Source organism: Pristiophorus japonicus, chromosome 10 (genome assembly GCF_044704955.1).
Source record: "Pristiophorus japonicus isolate sPriJap1 chromosome 10, sPriJap1.hap1, whole genome shotgun sequence".
In the NCBI taxonomy this organism is placed as follows: domain Eukaryota; kingdom Metazoa; phylum Chordata; class Chondrichthyes; family Pristiophoridae; genus Pristiophorus; species Pristiophorus japonicus.
The window spans coordinates 105796910-105821997 of record NC_091986.1 but is presented as its reverse complement, the minus strand read 5'-3'; the positions used below and the strand labels follow the sequence as shown (position 1 = coordinate 105821997).

Genomic DNA, 25088 nt, shown 5'->3' with positions numbered 1-25088 from the left:
CCCGTGTGGCAGCTGGTGTGCAACAGTCGCCACACGTTAAAAAAATTCACACACATTACAGATTGTGGTGGAATACAATTGTGCTGCTGCTGCTGCTGATGGCCAACAGTGCCTCACGGATGCCCAGTTTTGAGCTGGTAGATCTGTTCTCAATTAATTGAGAATAGACTGGCAGCTAACATAAAAGGGAATCCAAAAGTTTTCTATAGACATATAAATAATAAACAGGTAGCAAGAGGAGGGATGGGGCCGATTACAGAACAAAAAGGAGACCTATGCATGGAAACAGAGCGCATGGTTGCGGCACTAAATGAATACTTTGCATCTGTCTTTACCAAGGAAAATGCTGCCAAAGTCATAGTGAAAGAGGAGGTAGTTGAGATACTGGATCAGATAAAAATTGAGGGGAGGAACTAGAAAGGTTAACTGTACTTAAAGTAGCTAAGTCACGAGGACCGGATGGGATGCATCTTAGGATGCTGAGGGAGATAAGGGTGGAAATTGCGGAGGTACTGGCCATAATCTTCCAATCCTCCTTAGACACAGGGGTGGTGCCAGAGGACTGGAGAATTGCAAATGTTACACTCTCATTCAAAAAAGGGTGTAAGGATAAACCCAGTAATTACAGATCAGTCAATTTAACCTCAGTAGTGGGGAAGCCTTTAGAAATAATACTCTGGGACAAAATTATCACTTGGACAAGTATGGATTAACGAAAGAAAATTAGTACAGATGTGTCAAAGACAAATAGTGTTTAACTAATTTGATTGAGTTTTTTGATGAGGTAATACAGAGGGTTGATGAGGGCAATGCGGTTGATGTGGTTATACATGGACTGCTAAAAGGCGTTTGATAAAGTGTCACACAATAGGCTTGCCAGAAAAGTTGAAGCCATGAAATAAAAGGGCCAGTAGCAGCATGAATACGAAATTGACTTAGTGAGAGGAATCAGAGAGTAGCGGTGAATGGTTGTTTTTCGGCCTGGAGGATGGTTCCCCAGGGGTTGGTACTAGGATCACTACTTTCCTTGATATATGTTAATTACTTGGACTAACAACAACAACTTGAATTTATATAGCACCTTTAATATAGTGAACAGTCCCAAGGCACTTCACATGAGTGTTATGAGACAAAAAATGTGTCACTGAGCCACATAAGAAGAAATTAGGGCAGGTCACCAAAAGCTTGGTCAAAAAGGTTTGTTTACAGGAGCGTCTAGAAGGAGAAAAGAGAGGTAAAGAGGCAGCGAGGTTTAGGCAGGGAATTGCAGAGCTTAGCTCCTAGCCAGCTGAAGGCACAATGTCAATGGTTGAGCGATTATAATCAGGGATGCTCAAGAGAGCAGAAGTGGAGGAGCACCTCCGACTGCATTTGCTTCCGACCGCAAAAATTTCTACAAAAGTACCTGTTGTTCCAGGAGACTTCTTGTCCTGGGCCTCTACATGAAGGCCTGCGTGGACGCCCACATAATCCAGCAGTGTATGTGTTTCGTACGCATAACTGGGATCACGTGGTCCGGCACAAACTATCAACTAACCAACCTGCTGGATGAGCAAAAATTTGCGCCAATTAAATATCGGGAAGACCAAAACCATTATCTTTGGTCCCCGCCACAAACTGCGTTCCCTAACCACTGACTCCATCCCTCTCCGTAGCATCATTCCGAGGGTGAACAAGACTGTTCGCATTCCAGGTGTCATATTTGACCCAGTAATGAGTTTCCAGCCACATATCTGTGGCATAACTAAAACCGCCTTTTTCCACCTCCGTAACATTGCCCGCCTACGCCCCTGCCTCAACTCTTCTGCTGAAACCCTCATTCATGCCTTTGTTACGTCTAGACTTGACTACTCCAACTCACTCCTGGCTGGCCTCCCACATTCTACACTACATAAACTTGATATCATCCAAAACTCTGCAGCCCGTGTCCTAACTTGCACCAAGTCACACTCATCCATTACTCCTGTGCTTTCTGACCTACAACTCCGCCACCCCGCCTGCTCGATTTCAAAATGCTCATCCTTGTTTACAAATCACTCCATGGCCTTGCCCCTCCCTCTCTCGGTAATCATTTTCAGCCTCAGAACCCCATAAGATATCTGTTGCGTATCGAAGAACTCCACGAGGCTGAGTACTGGGAGCTAAACTTAGTGTAGCCTTAGTCTTCTTTATTACAACTCCAGAGTGCCTAAACAACATGGCAGCCAACCTTTTATACTGGCCCTGCACGTGTGTACAAATGACCATTGGGACTCCTACAGTCGCGCCCTCTGATGGCAAATATTACATAGTTAAATACATAACATCACTCCCCCGCCAAATTCTTTGGTACAAGTTATTTACAAGTTGAGGCGATCCGGAGCCCTTCGCTCCCTGGTTGATCGTCTAAGTTCAAATCCTGGCGTGTGAGAGTTGGTCGGACCATTGCTGCACTGCACCGCGGCTGGTCTGACCGGACTGTCAGGAACAGTGGGTTCATCCTCGTGATTGACAGCGAGGTCGATTGCTGGTTGGGTGTGTGTGGTGGATCGTCGATGGTGATGTCCTCTTCAAGTCGTTCCTGGGTTGTCAGTAAATCGCAATTTGGTCTGATCTAAATGCTTTCTGCACGTTTGGCCATTTAACAGTTTGATTATAAACACCCTGTTCCCTTCCTTGGCCAAAACAGTGCCAGCAACCCACTTGGGACCATGACCGTAATTCAGGACAAACACAGGGTCGTTAACATCAATGTCACGTGAAACAGCCGCGCGATCGTTGTACATGCTCTGCCGGTGTCGCCGGGTTTCCACGTGATTATTAAGATCCGGGTGGACTAGGGAGAGCCTGGTTTTGAGGGCTCTGTTCATTAACAATTCTTCCGGGGGAACCCCGGTGAGCGAGTGGGGTTGTGTTCGGTAACTGAGCAGAATGCAAGACAAGCGGGTCTGCAGGGCTGTCCATCATGCGTTTCATGTTCTGCTTGATCCTTTGGACTGCCCGCTCCTCTTGACCGTTAGACGCGGGCTTAAATGGAGCAGACCTGACATACTTGATGCCATTGCGGGTCATAAACTCGTTGAATTCCAAGCTGGTGAAACATGGTCCATTGTTGCTGACAAGGACATCGGGCAAGCCATGGCTGGCGAACATGGCCCGGAGGCTTTCAATGGTGGCTGTGGATGACATGATTATGCATTCAATGCATTTGGAGCAAGCGTCCACAACTACTAAAAACATCTTTCCTAGAAAGGGGCCAGCAAAACCTACGTGGATCCTGGACCATGGTTTGGAGGGCCATGACCACAGACTCAGTGGAGCCTCCCTTGGTGCATTGCTCAGTTGCGAGCAAGTGTTGCACTGATGCACGCATGACTCCAAGTCCGAGTCAATGCCGGACCACCAAACATGCGACTTGGCAATTGCCTTCATCATGACAATGTCTGGGTGGGTACTGTGTAGGTCGCATTTAAACGTTTCCCTGCCTTTTTTTGGCAAAACCACACGATTACCCCATAAGAGACAATCCGACTGGATGGACATTTCATCTTTGCATCGGTGAAATGACTTAATTTCATCTTGCATTTCCCTGGGAACGGTCGACCAGTTCCCATTTAGGACGCAACTCTTTATTAATGATAGCACAGAAGCCTGGCTGGTCCAAGTCCTGAGCTGGCGAGCTGTGACGGTGACCCCTCGCTCTCAAAAGCGACCTGACCAGTAGCAAGTCTGCAGGCTGTGCCATTTCAACCCCAGTGTTGGGCAATGGTAGCCACAGTACATTTTATGCACAGTACTTGCCGGTGAGCTTCGATGTTGAGATGATATCTGTTTGGTGTTATCGTCCGTGGCCATGCATGCCTGGGCGATCGCGATGGCCCTGCTCAGGTCTCGGGTTTCGGCAGCCAGCAGCTTTCGAAGAATGACCTCGTGGCTGATACCCAGCACAAAAAAGTCCAGTAGTATTTGCCCCAACGCAGCTCCAATATCGCATGGTCCTGCGAGGCGTCCCATGTTGGCGATGTAATCCGTCATGTCCTGGACCCCGGAGCGATGATGCATGTAAAAATGATATCTGGCCATGAGGATACTCTCCTTCGGCTTGAGGTGGTACCGAACCAGCGTGCACAACTCTCTATATTCCTTCTCCATTGGTTTTGTCAGTGTAAGCAGATTCTTGATGAGGCCGTATATTTTAGGCCCACAGACGGTGAGGAGAACCGCCCTGCGCTTGGCCGCGTTAGTGTCTCCTTCCAGCTCGTTGGCCATGAAGTACTGGTCGAGACGCTTGACGAAGGCTTCCCAATCATCACCCTCTATGAATCTCTCTAATATTCCAATGCCAGCCATGGTCACGTGAAGGTTCGTATTCTGTTACTCGTCGCTGTCATGTTTGTAATGACAATGTAACACCACTGTATTACTGTATACACTCAACTTAGATGCACACCTTGACCACAGGGGGTGAACTTGTGGGAGCCACTCCTTACCTGATCACACAGGTATATAAAGGGAGGTCCCACGCAGGATCATCACTTCTGGAGTCCTGTAATAAAGAGTTAAGGTCACAGAGTGGCCTTGTCCCTGGAATGTGCCTCGTGTGGTTTCATGCTGTAGAGTAAGGACTTTACATTGGCGACGTGAAACGGGAATTCACGACCCACGAGAATGGCCACCGGTAGAACAGAGGATCGTAACTGTGTTGGGGAAGACTGGGACGATTTTCTCGAGAGGCTTCAGCAAAGCTTCGTTACGAAAGACTGGCTGGGGGATGCAGCGGCCAACAAGCGACGGGCTCATCTCCTGACCAGCTGCGGGCCAAAGACTTATGCGCTCATGAAGGACTTACTGGCACCCGAAAAGCCGTCGGACAAAACCTTTGAAGAACTTAGCAAATTAATCGGGGAGCACCTCAAACCGGCGAGCAGCATACACATGTCTCGAAACAGATTCTACACCCACCGATGTCGGGAAGGACAGAGCATACCGGACCTCCGGCATTTCGCCAGCCTCTGTAAGTTCACAGACGCCTGCAGGGGGAGATAGAAACATAGAAAATAGGTGCAGGAGTAGGCCATCCGGCCCTTTGAGCCTGCAACACCATTCAATACGATCATGGCTGATCATTCGTTCAGTACCCCGTTCCTGCTTTCTCTCCATACCCCTTAATCCCTTTAGCTGCAAGGGCCATAGCTAACTCCCTCTTGAATATATCCAATGAACTGGCATCAACAACTCTCTGCGGCAGGGAATTCCATAGGTTAACAACTCTCTGGGCCCAAGTTTCCACACGATAAAAAACAGGCGCTCCTCCAAGCTGGGCGCCCATTTTTCGCGCCTAAAACGGCGCCGGAAAAAAAACGCGCGATTCTGGAGCGCCCTGCAGCTCCTTGTCTGTTTGGCGCGGCGCCCAGGGGGGCGGAGCCTACACTCGCGCCGATTTTGTAAGTGGGAGGGGGCGGGTACCATTTAAATTAGTTTTTTTCCTGCCGGCAACGCTGCGCGTGCGCGTTGCAGCGTTCGCGCACGCGCAGTGTGAAGGAAACATTGGCACTCGGCCATTTTTGTAGTTCTTTGTAGCTGTTTAATTTTTGAACATTTTTTAATAAAAGCACATTACCATCAGCACTGAGGCTTCCTGCAGCCTTCTCACTGTCTCCTCCCCCCCCTCCCCCCCCACCGCCGCGGGAACGAACGGCTGTTTCCTTCCCTACCCCCCGTGGGAACGAACGGCTGCAGAATTCTCCCTGGCTGAAGCACTTTCACACAGGTAGGAAGATGGTTTATTTAATCTTTTCTTTGCTTATAAATGTTTATTCAGGTTGGATTTATTTGTATAATATTTGTAGAAGTATAAATAAGGATTTATTATAGAATTTAATGACTTCCCTTCCCCCCCACCTCGTTCTGGACGCCTAATTTGTAACCTGCGCCTGATTTTTTAATGTGTAGACAAGGTTTTTTCAGTTCTACAAAAATCTTCACTTGCTCCATTCTAAGTTAGTTTCGAGTACGTTTTCACTGTGGAAACTTTGAAATCAGGCGTCAGTGGCCGGACACGCCCCCTTTTGAAGAAAAAATTCTGTTCCAAAGTGGAACTGTTCTACCTGACTAGAACTGCAGAAAAAAAAATGTGGAGAATTGCGATTTCTAAGATTGTCCGTTCTCCACCAGTTGCTCCTAAAAATCAGGCGCAAATCATGTGGAAACTTGGGCCCTCTGAGTGAAGAAGTTCCTCCTCATCTCAGTCCTAAATGGTTACCCCTTATCCAAAGACTATGTCCCCTGGATCTGGACTTCCCCAACATCGGGAACATTCTTCCGGCATCTAACCTGTCCAGTCCCGTCAGAATTTTATATGTTTCTATGAGATCCCCTCTCATCCTTCTAAACTCCAGAGAATACAGGCCCAGTCGATCCAGTCTCTCCTCATATCAGTCCTGCAATCCCAGGAATCAGTCTGGTGAACCTCCTCTGCACTCCCTCAATAGCAAGGATGTCCTTCCTCAGATTAGGAGACCAAAACTGAACACAATATTCCAGGTGGGGCCTCACCAAGGCCCGATATAACTGCAGCAAGACTTCCCTGATCCTATACTCAAATCCCCTAGCTATAAAGGCCAATATACCATTTGCCTTCTTCACCGCTTGCTGTATTTCCATGCCAACCTTCAATGACTGATGAATCATGACACCCAGGTCTTGCTGCACCTTCCCTTTTCCTAATCTGCCGCCATTCAGATAATATTCTGCCTTCGTGTTTTTGCCCCCAAAGTGGATAACCTCACGTTTATCCACATTATACTGCATCTGCCATGTATTTACCCACTCGCCCAACCTGTCTAAATCACCCTGCAGCCTCTTAGCGTCTTCCTCACAGCTCACACCGCCACCCAGTTTAGTGTCATCTGCAAACTTGAGATATTACACTCAATTCCATCATCCAAATCATTCATATATATTGTAAACATAGAAACATAGAAAATAGGTGCAGGAGTAGGCCATTCGGCCCTTCTAGCCTGCACCGCCATTCAATGAGTTCATGGCTGAACATTCAACTTCAGTACCCCATTCCTGCTTTCTCGCCATACCCCTTGATCCCTCTAGTAGTAAGGACCTCATCTAACTCCTTTTTGAATATATTTAGTGAATTGGCCTCAACAACTTTCTGTGGTAGAGAATTCCACAAAGAGCTGGGGTCCCAGCACTGAGCCCTGCAGCACTCCACTAGTCACTGCCTGCCATTCTGAAAAGGACCTATTTATCCCGACTCTCTGCTTCCTGTCTGCCAACCAGTTCTCTATCCACGTCAGTACATTACCCCCAATTTTGTGATTTTGCACACCAATCTCTTGTGTGGGACCTTGTCAAAAGCCTTTTGAATGTCCAAATACACCACATCCATTGGTTCTCCCCTGTCCACTGTACTAATTACATCCTCAAAAAATTCCAGAAGATTTGTCAAGCAGGATTTCCCCTTCATAAATCCATGCTGACTTGGACCAATCCTATCACTGCTTTCCAAATGTGCTGCTATTTCATCCTTAATGATTCATTCCAACATTTTCCCCACTACTGATGTCAAGCTAACTGGTCTATAATGACCCATTTTCTCTTTCCCTCCTTTTTTAAAACGTGGTGTTACATTAGCAACCCTCCAGTCCATAGGAACTGATCCAGAGTCGATAGACTGTTGGAAAATTACCAATGCATCTACTATTTCTAGGGCCACTTCCTTAAGTATGCTGGGATGTAGACTATCAGGCCCTGGGGATTTATCGGCCTTCAATCCCGTCAATTTCCCAAACACAATTTCCTGCCTGATAAGGATATCCTTCAGTTTCTCCTTCTCACTAGACCTTCGGACCCCTAGTGCATCGGGAAGGTTATCTGTGTCTTCCTTTGTGAAGACAGAGCCAAAGTACTTGTTCAATTGGTCTGCCATTTCTTTGTTGCCCATTATAAATTCACCCAAATCCGACTGCAAGGGACCAACGTTAGTCTTCACTAATCTTTTTCTCTTCACATATCTATAGAAGCTTTTGCAGTCATTTTGTGTGTGTCCGGCAAGCTTCCTCTCGTACTCTATTTTGCTCCTCTTAAATAAACCCTTTGTCCTCCTCTGCTATATTCTAAATTTCTCCCAGTCCTCTGGCTTGCTACTTTTTCTGGCTAATTTGTATGCCTCTTCCTTGGATTTAACACTATCCTTAATTTCCCTTGTTAGATGCTAAGGGACTTCTTTATCGAGGGTATCGGTCATGCGGGAATTTTTCGCAAGTTAATTCAGTCCAAGGACTTGACCTAGAAAGCGGCAGCGTTGTTAACTCAAACTTTCATGGTGGGGGAGGAAGAGATGAAAATGATTTACGCGCGCAATTCTGCCTCTAACGCGCCGATGGATCAGGAAGTCAACATCATCAATGTTACTCAGAGCCCCGCAGGCAAGCAGGGGTAGTCCGACATTTACCAGGCAGCAACAGACCCCAGAGCAGGGCCTTAACAGAGACAATGGCAGGCTGAACGGACGTTCACGCCATCACAGTGGACAATGCGGCCCGGGATGGGGCCATTGACACCCACTAATAGGGTATTTAAGAGCAGTCAAAGGGACAGTCAGCGCGGAATTCCTGGCCATAGTCCCTTTGTCCCCAACAATGGAAACTTTAACTTATGCTGGAGGTGTGGGGGAAAACACTCAGCCAGATCTTGCAGATTCCAACAGTTTGTCTGCAGAAACTGCAATCTCAGTGGCCATTTAGCTCGAATGTGCAGAAAACTGCAACCAGACTAATATATGAGGCAGATGGACCAGAAGAGGGTTCTGTGAGGCAGGTTGACTTTTGGGGCAAATCGATGGACGCAGAGGTTCAGCAGGTCCATGCGGCGAATGATGATGAGGGTTTTGTTGAACGGTATCCCAGTACGCATGGAGCTGGACACTGGGACCAGCCAGTCACTCATGGGCGTTCAGCAATTTAAGAAGCTATGGCCACTCAAGGCCAGTAGACCCAAATTAGAACGTATTGAGACACAATTACGGACTTACACCAAAGAAATCATTCCGGTGCTAGGCAGTGCAATGATGGCTGTCACACACAATGGGTTAGTGAACCGGCTGCCACTCTGGATTGTCCCGGGCAATGATCCCGCACTGTTTGGGAGGAGCTGGTTAGCCGAGATGAACTGGAAATGGGGGGATATTCACGCAATGTCCTCGGTGGAGCGAAGTTCGTGCTCACAAGTCCTATAACAATTTGAGTCGCTATTCCAACCGGGCGTCGGGACTTTCAAAGGCACTAAAGTAGTGGATAAACATCACCCTGGACGCCAGGCCAGTGCACCACAAAGCCAGAGCGGTGCCGTATGTGATGTGGGAAAAAATTGAGAGCGAATTGGACCGGCTGTTGCAAGAGGGCATCATCTCATCTGTTGAATTCAGCGACTGGGCAAGCCCCATCGTTCCCGTTCTAAAAGCGGATGTCTCTGTCAGGATCTGTGGCGACTGCAAGGCTACCATCAATCGGGTGTCCCTACAAGACCAATACCCGCTCCCGAGAGCGGAGGACCTTTTCGCCACGCTGGCAGCCGGCAAGCTGTTCACCAAGTTGGACCTCACTTCAACCTATATGACCCAGGAACTGGGCAACGAATCCAAACGACTGACCACCATCACCACGCACAAGGGACTGTTTGCGAATAACAGGTGCCCATTTGGCATTCAATCAGCGGCCGCGATTTTTCAACGTAACATGGAAAGCCTGCTTAAATCCATTCCGGGAACGATCGTATTCCAGGACGACATCCTCATCACGGGTCGAGACACTGAGGAACACCTCCACAACCTGGAAGAGGTGCTACGCCGACTGGACCGGGTAGGCCTGTGACTCAAGAAGTCTAAATGCATGTTCTTAGCTCCTGAGGTTGAGTTTCTGGGCAGGAGGGTTGCTGCAGATGGGATTCGGCTCACCGAATCCAAAACAGAGGCGATTCGATAAGCACCCAGGCCCTGCAACACATCGGAGCTGCGTCCATTCCTGGGACTGTTGAACTATTTCGGGAACTTTCTGCCGAACTTGAGCACATTGTTGGAGCCACTACACATGCTCCTGCGTAAGGGTTGAGATTGGTTTTGGGGGGACAGTCAGGAACGGGCCTTTTGATCAGGCGCTAAACCTACTTTGTTGGCCCTCCAAGACCCCTGTAAACATTTAGTTCTGACATTGTGGATATCTGAACGGAATATATGGAATTAAGGACAGTAAAGTAAACGGGATATATGAAAATGTATAAGCCATGGAAGAATAGCTGGGAGAATGTCAGATTGCAAATAGTGCAACATCAGCATAGCTAACAGTCTGTCTCAAGGTTTCAAGTCACTAATCCTGCCAATAATATATAATTTTAACATGAAATACATCTGCAGAATTGCAAGGTCTCAGTAAATAGTCACACCATTAGATTGAAACATTTAGAGGCAATACTTGAGCTTTCAAGAAGAACATCTCATATAGATTGACTAATGAGTGGCTGAGTTAGACTGTCAATCCATTTGTATTTTGTTATCTGATTTCAAAACTGTATAACTGTTAACGCTTTACGATGTAACTTCACCTATCCGTAGGGAGTGTGTACGCTCTATCCAGAGAGTATATCTTCTGTCTGATAGGTCTTACTGGCCAGTAATAAAGACTGCTTTGTTCAAAGCACAAGAGGTATTTGACTCAGTAATTTTACTGAACCAGATTGAGGTAAAAGAATCCAGGAATTTACATTTGGTGTCAGAAGTGGGATCTCAACGGACGACTGCCGAAAACTTGCGAATTAAGAGCCAGACTAGCCTTGGACGAGACGAGGGGAAAATGGCCACTGGAGTGAGTATGATTTCAATACTGCTCCAGTTTCCTCCGGTTTCAAAAGTCTGAGGAAAGTTTAGCCACTCGCTGGTTCTCAGGTAGTGTCTGAACGAGATCCAGGACAATCTGGTGAATACCTTTCAAACTTAGAATAGGGATAGAGATAGGGAAATTGCGCGATGACGCAAACCAAGCGGCGACTTGGAAAGGGAAAGATAGTTAGAGCTAGATAGGGATAGATGATCAATCATGGATCAAAAAAAAAAAAAATTAATAGGAAAGAAAAGAGACTCTTGTGAATGTCTGTTTAAATGAGAAATGCTTCTGTGACTTTTACTGTAAAAAAAAAAGCCGGGGAGTTGTGGTTTGTTTTATCTCAAACAGAATGAAAGTTTGTTTTAACCCTTCGTAGTGTTGTCCTGTATGTGGGAAGTTTAAGAGTGTGAACCTTATTGAATTACGTATATTCGGATGATAAGTTATGGAGCCAGGAAATGCCCAAAGGATAGGTTTGTTAAAAAAAAGAGAAAAAATTACATGGTCCCGGTGGTTAAAAAAAAAAGAAAAACTTGTTGAAAGAAAACATTCAGAGAAGGCACAGCAAAACAACTGAGATGGATTCAAAAGGATTTAAAAAAAATATATTAAATAACACGACCTTGAGGCTGGAACAATTGAGATAACGAAAAGCAGTCCACAGCCTACGTGCCAGACTTCTCTCTAGTTATAAAAAAAGTAATGTACTAAATAGGTGCCGAAAGAAAAAAAATGTTCTGAGATTTTAAATACATCACTCCTGTCCAGTTGGCAGAAAAACTCCATTAAATTAGGGCTTTCATTGACTGATTGGATTTAAACTGCGCAGTAACGCGAAAGGATAGGGAAATTGGAGACTAAAAGAAATTAATTGAGGCTCATAAGAAATCAAAATTAGAAAATTAGGCTCACAGGGAATAAAATGGGGATTTAAATAGAAGATAGGTGTTCAACTCAGGTACGACGTCGATGTTGTATATCACTTGGCCCGTCTAGGCTCTGATTGAATTTAAAAAAAACCCCCGCAGCAACTCGGAAGGTAGGGCCGAAGCGAACGCGCAGTGACGTAAACGCGCAGTGAAGCGAACGCGCAGTGACGTCAACGCGCAGTGACGTAGACGCGCGGTGACGTAGACGCGCAGTGACGCAGAGGCGCAGCAACGCGAATCGCGAAAGTCAGTGCTAATGGCAGTAAGTCTGTAAGTTTTAAAGTGTTTAGAGTTTTAAGTAAAGTTTTAAGTATTGAAATCGCGCGGCGACGCGAACCGCGCGGCGACGCGGGTAAGTGTTAGAAGTCTTTGTCTATTTTGTAAATCGCGCGGCGACGCGGGTAAGTGTTAGAAGTCCTTGTTTATCTTTTAACGTTTAAAGTATCTTAACTCGCGCGGCGACGCGAGCCACGGGTCGACGCGGATTGCGCGGCGACGTGAACTGCGAGGCAACGCGGATTGCGCGGCGACGTGAACTGCGAGGCGACGTGGTAGTTTAGTATTGAAATCGCGCGGCGACGCGGGTAAGTGTTAGCATTAGTAAAGTTTGGTTATTTGGAGTTAGTTAAAGTCCGTGTTAGTTCTGTAAAGTCTGTGTCTATTTTTAAGTTTGTTTAAATTGCATGACGACACGAACGCGTAGCGACACAGTAATACGAGGGGCAGTGTGAAAATGGGTAATCAGTTGGATAAAACCACGGATGCGGATAATCCGCTACAAAAGCTATGTGAGGAATTCCCTGAAAGAGCTGAAGACTTTAGAAAATTATCAGGAGCCCTGAACAAATTATTAGGGGATGACCAGTGGCCTCTAGGTCACACTAGAAGCGTAGAGGTAAAAAAAAAAGCACAGGGATTAATTTGGAGAAGGGGACGAGGAAAAGGGGATAAAAAAATTTAATTGCAACCTGGCGACATTATTGTCAGAAATTAAAAGATGCATCACTTCTATCGAGTTGGCAAACAAATGCTATTAAATTAGGACTTGCATTGACAGAGGGAACACATGTTAAAACTGTAGACGTCTTAAAAAAAAAGAATGAATGTGCGCACGAGAAACTTGCTAAGAGATCCTCTGGGACCTCTGAGAAAGGTATTGATCAACTACAAGTTAAAATGGCTGGCTTTGTGTTAACCGAGGCTGATGATGAAATTGATGAGTGGCCACTGACTCAGCGCCCAACGGCGCCTCCCGCACCCCCTGGCCTCTTGCTCCAGTCCTCTTCCCAACACCCTCCACCTAACACTCCGGTAAAAAGAGTTAGGAACAACCACATATCACCAAAGCAACAAACCCAAACTGACTCCTCATCCTCTGATAGCGATTCGGATCCTCAGTTCACAGGCAATATAGCCGAAAGGACCAGATCTCACACTCGAAAGGGCAGAACTATATCTCAACATCACAAACAGTCCCGTAAATCTTCTAGTCAACCTACCAGTCCAAGTTGTGAAAGACATAGCAAACACCCCCGCCGATCGAGACACAGAACTGTCAAGCAGTCAGACAGCTCTGAAACATCCTCCGGCCTAGAAATGATTTCCAAGATCCCAAAGTCCCGACACCAATTCCCTGTCAGACCAATGCCAAACCCTGATGCACAACAAGCTGCAGACCACCTCTCTATAGATGTCTGTGATCTTCAAACAACTATTTGATTGCTCACGCTATCCGGACAGGTGGAAAGGGCAGTTAGATATTATTGGCAGAAAAAGAAAGGGGAGGGGGGAGGTGCGCCCCCAACCCGGGTCAAGACTGAATACGTGACTAGAAAGGAAGAGCCATCTCGGGAGGAAGGATCAATAGAACCGCAGTGTTGCATACAGGATTGGATGGATAAGCAAGGATACGGTTATACTAAACAACCAAACGGCCCGAGCCCTGCTAATAAACCTCCCTATTGTCCCCGGCATGGTATGGGAAGAGGCCGGGACTGGGTAAGAGGAATTGACTGTTTTAATTGTGGGCAGGAAGGACATTGGAATAAAAATTGCCCCTACCGTCAGCATGGAAAAGGAAGAGGAGGAAGAGGAGGGGGGCAAGGGGGGAGAGGAGGATCTTACACTAACTTCTCCCAGAACAACCCCTTTGGTCAATTGTCCCCCGATTGACTACGCAGCTTGATTGTGCAGGGATCCTCCCCGGACGACGAACCCATTCTGAATGAGTGGCAACCCTTTTTGATAGATACGGGAGCCTTCATGTCTTCTGTACAATCAAAGCTTAAACTCCCTGCTTCTACTGAAACACAGGAACTTTCAGGATTCCTGGGACAAGTCTCGACATTCCCGGTGTCAGAACTAGTTAAAGTGGGTTACCAAGAAGAATTGGTAGAACATCGATTTGTCATCACTACCAATCTGGACTGTAACTTGATGGCTAGAGACCTCCTTTGCAAATTCCAGTTGCATTTGGAGTATGGAGATTATTGTAAAACAGGAAACCCTTAAGCGGCAGTATTATACCACTAGAACCCCTCAGTGGTGGTCTCTGGACCTGCCGCAGGCACCCTATCACGTGACCCTAGCATACGATCCCAGTGGAAAGAATCAGGACCTGCAGAACTTTTATCAGGATCACGAAGGGGAAGTGAAGGGAATTCTATTAAGGGCTAGAGTGACTGGACTGGAAAGAGAGGCAGATTTTGTGGAAGTGGATAAGAATCTGTGGAAACAGCCCCTAACAATGGCACCGTATATTGCTCGTGAAGTATTAGCCCCTCACCATGCTAAAGATTTGGGAGTTATGGTACGCAAGGCCATAGATGAGGCTGACCCTACCAGCCGGGATGTGCAAATTGTAAAACATGGCCGAACAGTCCAATTTAATGGGGACCCCGAGAAAGTATTAACAACTCTACGGCATCATACTGGCTCGGACATACCTGACTATGTGGATCCTCATGTGTGGGCAGAGGACCCCTTTCCAAGTGGGTTATACTCCCATTAATTGAGATCCCAGTGCAGGGCAATGTGGACTGGCCCTCTATCCGACAGAACCCACTGAAATCACAGGCAATCCTAAACTGACCTTTCGGCACTGTACTGCAATTAATCCAGCCTGTTTTCTTACTGAGCCACCCCAAGATGAGGAAGAACCCAGTCATGATTGCTTATCTTTAATTTAAGAGGCCACATCAGTCAGGGAAGATTTAGTTGATGGAAGATCCAGACTGTATTCTTACTGAGCCACCCCAAGATGAGGAAGAACCCAGTCATGATTGTTTATGTTTGTTGACGGAAGTACTTCTATTAATCCAGAAGATACACGAATCTCAGGATACGCCATAGTAAACCAGGAGAATCAGGTCTTGGAATCTGCTGCTTTGAAACCGCCTATTCTGCTCAACAAGCTGAACTATTCGCCCTCACCCAAGCCTGTATCTTGGCCAAAGATCTCAAAGTCAATATCTATACCGACTCTAGGTATGCCTTTGGGGTGGCGCATGATTTCGGACAATTATGGAAAAATAGGGGATTCCTAACCTCACAGGGGAATGAGATATCTCATAAACAGCTAGTATCTGATTTGTTGCAAGCCCTCATGTTCCCCAAACGCATTGCCATTGTACCAAGAGGCCAAACAGGCCTCTCGTGACCAACAGATGGTAGTGCCCAAAATTATGAATCAGACTAAAAATCCTGCGAAGGATAAGTTAGCCTCGGAAAAACCAATGCCAACCATCCAAGATGTTATAAAAGCACAGGAGGACGCTCCTGAAAAAGATAAACTGTTGTGGAAATGTTATGCATGTACTTATGACAATGTTTCTAAATTCTGGACCACTCCCGCGGAACAGACTTGCATGTCTGACGAGTTGGCCTCATGGGTTATAGAATGTCTGCATTTTGCTACTCATTGTAGAGCAAGGGCAACAAGTGATACGCTTTTGGCTACTTGGTGGCACCCTAAACTCCAGGCGCTCACCCAGAACATCAGTAGTCGTTGCCTGGTTGGCCAGCAACATATTCCAGGGAAGGGAGTCCCCTGTGATTGGGATAAAACGCCCCTACCCGAAGGTCCCTTTGAGACATTTCAGTTGAACTACATTGAGTTGCAAAAAGTTCAGTGTTACAGATATGTGTTAGTAATAGTAGATGTGTTTAGCAGATGGATTGAAGCCTACCCTAACCTGGACAATAAGACTCAGACTGTTGTTAAGGTGTTAATGAGGGAAATTGTTCCTAGATATGAGATCTCAGCTAGACTGATGACCACCTATGTTCTTTCTCTGACTCAGGCTCTGCGACTAGTTCACAACCAGGTTCAAGATGCTCACCTCGACCTCCCAGTTTTACCCGAATTGTCCCTCGTGGCACCAGGGAAGTATGGATTCGGAAGGGATTAGAGCCACAATAGGAGGGGCCTTTTTAGGTGTCACTCACTACCCCCACTGCAGCCAAGGTTGAGGGGAAAAGTGCCTGGGTTCACCTGCACCACTGCAAGCTCATCACCATTTAAACAAATTTTGCTGGTTAGTCTAATTCCTGTTTCTGTTCCAGATCTCCTCCTCCCTATAGCTGAACAAGGCAGTTGAAGGAGGATCAGTTTGAACTCTTACCTGTCAGACAGCCAAATACACTGACGGAAACCTGAAGGGAAACGTGAAAACAGAACTCTTTTTATCAGCTAAATAATTGGACTATTTATAAGATGAGACTGTGTCTGTATGCTACTGTCTGCATAATAGTGTTGATATATGACAGTTTTGGTGCACGGGAAGGAAGACAAAGGCAAGAGCTCCATGTAAACACCTTTTTGTATATGTCTTACGTTTATGCGGAAAAAGGGCACTTCACTAGATGCTGGGTGTGTTCACATATCCCTATACATTCTAAAGGGGGAATTCCTTTGCGCACCGTTCCCCTGACCCTAACTGAGACTGTTAGATGGATTCAAAGAAACGATATTGGAACAGGTAGCTAACCGCACTGCTGAGGCTCTGGAGGGCATCACAGCTGAAATGGTAGCGATAAGGACCGTAGCATTACAAAACCGAATGGCCCTCGATTACCTGTTAGCTGAGAAAGGGGGAACGTGTGCCCTGATAGGATCTGAATGTTGCACTTACATTCCTGATAGTTCAGAAAACATAGCCCACCTTGCCGATCACAAAAGGAGGGAGGTGAAGAAGTTATCCACACCAGCAAAGGAACTTAGCAGGTTTGATTGGTTTCTGGGTGGATCTTGGAGATCCTATCTAATACATGGGGCAATTGTTCTCATCATAATAATTACCTGCTGTTTGATTGTTGGTTGCCTTAACCTCTGCTGTAAAGCAATGACAAGGTTAGCAGACCCTCTTGTGGTCAAGGGTTCCCGGGTTATGATCCAACAAACTAGAGAACTACTCAACAATGCAATACTCATAGAATGATCCTAAATGTTATCATAGAATGATAAAAGGGGGGATGTGGATATCTGAACGGAATATATGGAATTAAGGACAGTAAAGTAAACGGGATATATGAAAATGTATAAGCCATGGAAGAATAGCTGGGAGAATGTCAGATTGCAAATAGTGCAACATCAGCATAGCTAACAGTCTGTCTCAAGGTTTCAAGTCACTAATCCTGCCAATAATATATAATTGTAACATGAAATACATCTGCAGAATTGCAAGGTCTCAGTAAATAGTCACACCATTAGATTGAAACATTTAGAGGCAATACTTGAGCTTTCAAGAAGAACATCTCATATAGATTGACTAATGAGTGGCTGAGTTAGACTGTCAATCCATTTGTATTTTGTTATCTGATTTCAAAACTGTATAACTGTTAACGCTTTACGATGTAACTTCACCTATCCGTAGGGAGTGTGTACGCTCTATCCAGAGAGTATATCTTCTGTCTGATAGGTCTTACTGGCCAGTAATAAAGACTGCTTTGTTCAAAGCACAAGAGGTATTCGACTCAGTAATTTTACTGAACCAGATTGAGGTAAAAGAATCCAGGAATTTACAACATGTGATGCATCGTCCTATGGGGTTGGGTGCGTTTTGCAGCAGGGTAATGCTGAGGGTCAGCTCTAACCTGTGGCTTATGCCTCCAGGTCACTCTCTCAAGCAGAATGGGGATATGGGATGGTAGAGAAGGAAGCGCTTGCATGTATCTATGGTGTAAAAAAAATGCATCAGTACCTCTTCGGCAGGAAGTTTGAATTAGAGACGGACCACAAGCCACTCACATCCCTGTTGTCAGATAGCAAAGCTGTTAATGCCAACACATCAGCTCGCATACAGCGGTGGGCTCTCACGCTAGCTGCTTATGACTACTCCATCCAGCACTGGCCCGGCACTGAAAACTGCGCTGACGGGCTCAGCAGGCTCCCACTGGCCACCACCAAGGGGGTAGCTGAGTAAAGAGCTGAGATGGTCATGGCTGTCGATGCCTTTGACAGTGCAGGCTCCCCCATCACAGCCCGCAAGATCAAAATCTGGACAGAAATCCCCTTCTATCCTTGATTCAGAAATGTGTCCTGACTGGGAATTGGGCGCCCGCACACGGAGCATGCCCTGAGGAGGTCAGACCGTTCCACAGGCGGATGGATAAGCTCTCCATCCAAGCCGACTGCCTACTATGGGGCAGCCGGGTAGTCATGCCCCAGAAGGGCAGGGAAGCATTCATCAGGGAACTCCACAGCGAGCACCCAGGCATTGTGATGATGAAGACCATTGCCCGGTCACATGTTTGGTGGCCTGGAATTGATTCAGAACTGGAACACTGTGTTCGCAGGTGCACGACCTGTGCGCAGCTGGTTAATGCCCCCAGGGAGGCCCCGCTCAGCCCGCGGCCTTGGCCCACCAAGCCATGGTCACGCATTCACGTTGACTACGTGGGCCCGTTCATGGGTAAGATGTCCCTTATTGTGGTAGATGCGTACTCGAAACGGATCGAGTGCATCATCCTGAATTCATGCACGTCATCCACCACTGTGGAAAGAACTACGTGCGATCTTTGCAACCCATGGCTTGCCAGACATCCTGGTTGGTGATAATGGCCCGTGTTTCACGAGCTATGAATTCCGGTAGTTTATGTCGGGCAATGGCATCAACCACGTCAGGACTGCGCCGTTCAAGCCGGCCTCCAATGGCCAGGCAGAACGGGCAGTCCAAATCATTAAGCAAGGTATGCTCAGGATTCAAGGACCCTCCCTAAAATGCCGCCTATCGCGCCTCCTGCTGGCCTCTAGATCCTGCCCGCATTCGCTAACGGGGGTCCCGCCCGCAGAGCCACTCATGAAATGGGCACTCAAAACTCGGTTGTCCCTCATCCACCCAGTCTTGACCGACATTGTTGAGGGCAAGCGCAAGTCACAAAACGAGTACCATGTCCGTAATTCAAGGGGGAGATGTATAGAAATAAATGATCCTGTATTCGTCCTCAATCACGCCATGGGGCCCAAATGGCTTGAGGGTACTGTAATTGACAAAGAGGGGAATAGGGTCATTGTGGTAAAACTCAACAATGGCCAGATATGCCGTAAGCATCTGGACCGAGTGGAAAAAAAAGGTGCAGCATGGACACGGAGGAACCTGAAGAAGACCATGAGATGGAGCTCACACTACCGCCAGCGAACGTGCAACAAGAGCAATCAGAAGAATGCATAGTCCCTGAGGTCAGCCCGGACAGGCCGGAATCACCACAGGTGACAGACACTCACGTCAGTGTCCAACAATCAGAGCCCCAACTGCGGCGCTCCACGAGGGAGCATAGACCACCTGAAAGACTAAACCTATGATCCCAGTAAGACTTTGGGAGGGGGCAGGGGAAGGTGATGTCATGTTTGTAACAATGTAACACCACTGTATTACTGTATACACTCAACTTAGATGCACACCTTGACCACAGGGGGTGAACTTGTGGGAGACACTCCTTACCCTATCACACAGGTATATAAAGGGAGGTCCCACACAGGGTCATCACTTCTGGAGTCCTGTAACAAAGAGTTAAGGTCACAAAATGGCCTTGTCCCTGGTATGTGCCTCGTGTGGTTTCATGCTGTCGAGTAAGGGCTTTACAGTCGCCAATTGTTGTGCATAGAAGAACTCCATGAGGCTGAGTACTGTGAGCTAAACTTAGTGTTGGAAAACGTCATCGTCTCCAATTTTGCCGCGAGGCTAATATAGCGAAAAATACAGGAGAAAAAACACCCCCATAAGTTTTCAAAAGTAAAAAAATAAATAAAAATTGAGAAAACATTCACAAAAGCATTAACAACAGAATCGCTGAAATTTTTTTTAAAATTCAACTTACGAGGAAAAAGAATGCGAGAGCTATAGTGATAGGGGATTCTATTGTAAGGGGAATAGATAGACGTTTCTGCGGCCGCAAATGAGATTCCAGGATGGTATGTTGCCTCCCTGGTGCAAGGGTCAAGGATGTCTCGCATCGGGTACAGGGCATTCTGCAGGGGGTGGGTGAACAGCCAGCTGTAGTGGTGCATATAGGCATCAACGATATAGGTAAAAATTGGGATGAGGTCCTACAAGCTGAATTTAGGGAGCCAGGAGTTAAATTAAAAAGTAGGACCTCAAAAGGTAGTAATCTCAGGATTGCTACCAGTGCCACGTGCTAGTCAGAGTAGGAATAGCAGGATAGTTCAGATGAATGTGTGGCTTGAGGAATGGTGCAAGGGGGAGGGATTCGAATTCCTGGGACATTGGAACCGGTTCTGGGGGAAGTGGGACCAGTACAAACCGGACGGTCTGCACCTGGGCAGGACCGGAACCAATATCCTAGGCGGAGTGTTTGCTCGTGCTGTTGTGGAGGGTTTAAACTAATATGGCAGGGGGATGGAAATCTACGCAGGGGGGCAGAGGGAAGTAAAAAGGGGGTATAAACAAAAGGTCAGAAGGAGAAAAACAAGAGTGGAGGGCAGAGAAATCAAGGGCAAAAATTACAACATAATTATAAAAGGACAAAGAGTGTTAAAAAAAACAAGCCTGAAGGCTCTGAGTCTCAATGCGAGGAGCATTCGTAATAAGGTGGATGAATTAACTGCACAGATAGCTGTTAACGGATATGATGTGATTGGGATTACGGAGACATGGCTCCAGGGTAACCAAGGCTCGGAACTCAACATCCAGGAGTATTCAATATTCAGGAAGGATAGACAGGAATGAAAAGGAGGTGGGGTAGCGTTACTGGTTAAAGAGGAGATTAACGTAATAGTAAAGGAGGACATTAGCTTGGATGATGTGGAATCTATATAGGTAGAGCTGCGAAACACCAAAGGGCAGAAAACGTTAGTGGGAGTTGTGTACAGACCACCAAACAGTAGTAGGGAGGTTGGAGATGGCATCAAACAGGAAATTAGGGATGCGGGCAATAAGGGTACAGCAGTTATCATGGGTGGTTTTAATCTACAAATAGATTGGGCTAACCAAACTGGTAGCAGTACTGTGGAAGAGGATTTCCTGGAGTGTATGGTTTTCTAGACCAATATGTCGAGGAACCAACTGAAGAGCAGACCAACTAGACTGGGTCTTGTATAATGAGAGAGGATTAATTAGCAATCTTGTCGTGCAAGGTCCCTTGGGGAAGAGTGATCATAATATGGTAGAATTCTTCATTAAGATGGAGAGGGACACAGTTAATTCAGAAACTAGGGTCCTGAACTTAAAGAAAGGTAACTTCGATGGTATGAGACATGAATTGGCTAAGATAGACTGGCGAATGATTAAAAGGGCTGACGGTGGATAAGTAATTGCAGACATTTAAAGATCACATGGTTGAACTACAGCAATTGTACATCCCTGTCTGGGGTAAAAATAAAAAGGGGAAGGTGGCTCAAACATGGCTAACAAGGGAAATTAGGGATAGTGTTAAATCCAAGGAAGAGGCACATAAATTGGCCAGAAAAAGCAGCAAACCTGAGGACTGGGAGAAATTTAGAATCCAGAGGAGGACTAAAGGTTTAATTCGGAGGGGGAAAATAGAGTACAAGAGTAAGCTTGCTGGGAACATAAAAACTGACTGCAAAAACTTCTATAGATAGGTGAAGAGAAAAAGATTAGTGAAGACAAATGGAGGTCCCTTGCAGTCAGAATCAGGTGAATTCATAATGGGGAACAAGGAAATGGCAGACCAATTGAACAAATACTTTGGTTCTGTCTTCACTAAGGAAGACACGAATAAACTCCCGAAAATAATAAGGGACCGAGGGTTTAGCGAGAAGGAGGAACTGAAGGAAATCCTTATTAATCAGGAAATTGTGTTCGGGAAATTCATGGGATTGAAGGCCGATAAATCCCCAGGGCCTGATAGTCTGCATCCCAGAGTACTTAAGGAAGTGGCCCTAGAAATAGTGGATGCATTGGCGGTCATTTTCCAACATTCTGTAGACTCTGAATCAGTTCCTCTGGATTGGAGAGTAGCTAATGTAACTCCACTTTTTAAAAAAGGAGGGAGAGAGAAAACGGAATTATAGACCGGTTAACCTGACATCAGAAGTGGGGAAAATGTTGGATTCAATTATTAAAGATGTAATAGCAGCGCATTTGGAAAGCAGTGACAGGATTGGTCCAAGTCAGCATGGATTTATGAAAAGGAAATCATGCTTGACAAATCTTCTGGAATTTTTTGAGGATGTAACCAGTAGAGTGGACAAGGAAGAACCAGTGGATGTGGTGTATTTGGACTTTCAAAAGGCTTTTGACAAGATCCCACACAAGAGATTGGTGTGCAAAATCAAAGCACATGGTATTGGGGGTAATGTACTGACGTGGATAGAGAATTGGTCGGCAGACAGGAAGCAGAGAGGCGGGATAAACGGGTCCTTTTCAGAATGGCAGGCAGTGACTAATGGGGTGCTGGGACCCCAGCTATTTACAATATACATTAATGATTTGGATGAGGGAATTGAGTGTAATATCTCCAAGTTTGCAGATGACACTAAGCTGGGTGGCGGTGTGAGCTGTGAGGACGCTGCTTAAAGGCTGCAGGGTGACTTGGACAGGTTAGGTGAGTGGGCAAATGCATGGCAGATGCAGTATAATGTAGATAAATGTGAGGTTATCCACTTTGGTTGCAAAAACTGGAAGGCAGATTATCTGAATGGTGACAGATTAGTAAAAGGGGAGGTGCAACGAGACCTGTGTGTCATGGTACTTCAGTCATTGAAGGTAGGCATGCAGGTACAGCAGGCAATAAAGGCGGCAAATGGCATGCTGGCCTTCATAGCAAGGGGATTTGAGTATAGGAGCAGAGAGGTCTTACTGCAGTTGTACAGGGCCTTGGTGAGACCTTGAGTATTGTGTGCAGTTTTGGTCTCCTAATCTGAGGAAGGACATTCTTGCTATAGAGGGAGCAAAGGTTCACCAGACTGATTCCCGGGATGACAGGACTGACATATGAAGAAAGACTGGCTCGACTAGGCTTATAGTCACTGGAATTTAGAAGAATGAGAGGGGATCTCATGGAAACATAAAATTCTGACGGGATTGGACAGGTTAGATGCAGGAAGAATGCTCCCGATGTTGGGGAAGTCCAGAACCAGGGGTCACAGTCTAAGGATAAGGGGTAAGCCATTTAGGACCAAGATGAGGAGAAACTTCTTCACTCAGAGAATTGTGAACCTGTGGAATTCTCTACCATAGAAAGTTGTTGAGGCCAATTTGTTAGATATATTCAAAAAGGAGTTGGATGTGGCCCTTATGGCTAAAGGGATCCACGGGTATGGAGAGAAAGCAGGAATGGGGTATTAAAGTTGCATGATCAGCCATGATCATATTGAATGGTGGTGCAGGCTCGAAGGTCGAATGCCCTACTCCTGCACCTATTTTCTATGTTTTTATGTTTCTATGACTCAAACTTCTGTCACCAAATGAGATGAGAATGCACAGCAGCCAATAGTAGGTTTCAGGCTGAGATTTTGATTTGGAGGAGGTAGAATAGTTAAGGTGAGGCCAAGATATGTAAATGAGGACAATAATTTTTAATTTGGTGCTGGAACGCAGTGAAAGTCAGCGCTGTGCAAGCAAGATCCAGTGAAGAACAGGATGCAGGTAGCAGAGTTTGGACAAGATCTTGTTTGTGGAACAGATTCTATTCTCAGGGCTACTGAGTAATACTTTTCTCAACCTTTGTACAAATCAGTCACAGGACAAGCAGCACTTGCTCAGAAGAGGTCAGTTCAACATTCAGTACCAATTGCAACATGCTTATACAAACTACACGTCTGTACACACTATCTTTGTATCTAAACTCTGTTCCTAATTCAAATCATTTTGCTAAACAAGAGCCATCCAGCATTGTTCTCGCTGCAGTTCCAGATCCCAGTGACATCTTCATTATAATTAACCACACTAAATTAAAGCAATTTAAAAAGCACATGGCAGCACATAGCGACGAGACTAAGGCCCATTTTAATTAAAACAAATATACTACAGTATTATACAAAAAAAGGGACCAAAGCTGGACATGCAAGCCAGATTGAAAAAGCACATATCTAATAAAATGTGACAAAAATCTTACCATATGTCTTGTGGAAGATTTAATGTAATACTGCCTTGAACACTATCGCCAAAGTGCAGGTACCCTAGGGTTCCAAGTGAAACATACAAAGCAGTGACTATGCCCATACCGATGGTTAGTGCTTGTGGGAATCGTTTTCTTTGCTTCATTTTATTTTCTAAAGGAAGAACCTGTTAAAAAAAAAAAGCAAAACAAAAAAGGGGAATTAATTATAACAATGTTACGCTGCTGGTATCTGCAAGTAACTGCAGATGGTGAAAATCTGAAACAAAAAAAATTGAAAATACTGTAAACACTCAGTAGGTCAAGCAGCATCAATGGAAAGATCAGGAGAGTTAACCCGATATACTGTATCCGCTACTCACAGTGCAGCCTACTCTACACTGGGAAGACCAAAAGCAAATTAGGTGAGCACTTTGCTAAAAACCTCTGTACTGTCTGTAAGTGTGCCCTGAGCTCCCTGTCACTTGAATTCCCCATCCCACTCTGACCTCCAAGTCTTTGAATTTTCACTTTGTTCCAATAAAACTCAATACAAGCTCAAGGAACATCACCTTATCTATTCGGAACTTTGCAGTATCCATAACTTCAAATCTTAACTATTCCTCATAAAATCCAATCTGACAAGTAGTGCTGGTGATGTGGAATGAGTGTGCCAATGTTTCCATCGGGCACAGGAGGGAAGCTGGTTGGTACTTGGAGTGGGGACCCTCTGCTGGAACACCATGTGGCGTGGAGATCTCCACATTTC

General features: G+C 45.9%; 1 protein-coding gene across 4 annotated transcripts in view; it reads right to left on the bottom strand.

Moving 5' to 3' along the window:
- slc36a4 (solute carrier family 36 member 4) overlaps window positions 1–25088 on the bottom strand; it is a 457837-nt gene that overhangs the window by 292421 nt on the left and 140328 nt on the right. For all 4 annotated transcript variants that reach the window (XM_070891988.1, XM_070891989.1, XM_070891990.1 and 1 more), the window contains exon 10: window positions 24338–24507. In XM_070891988.1, the coding sequence (XP_070748089.1) occupies window positions 24338–24507 (170 nt within the window). The remainder of the gene's footprint in view (window positions 1–24337; window positions 24508–25088) is intronic.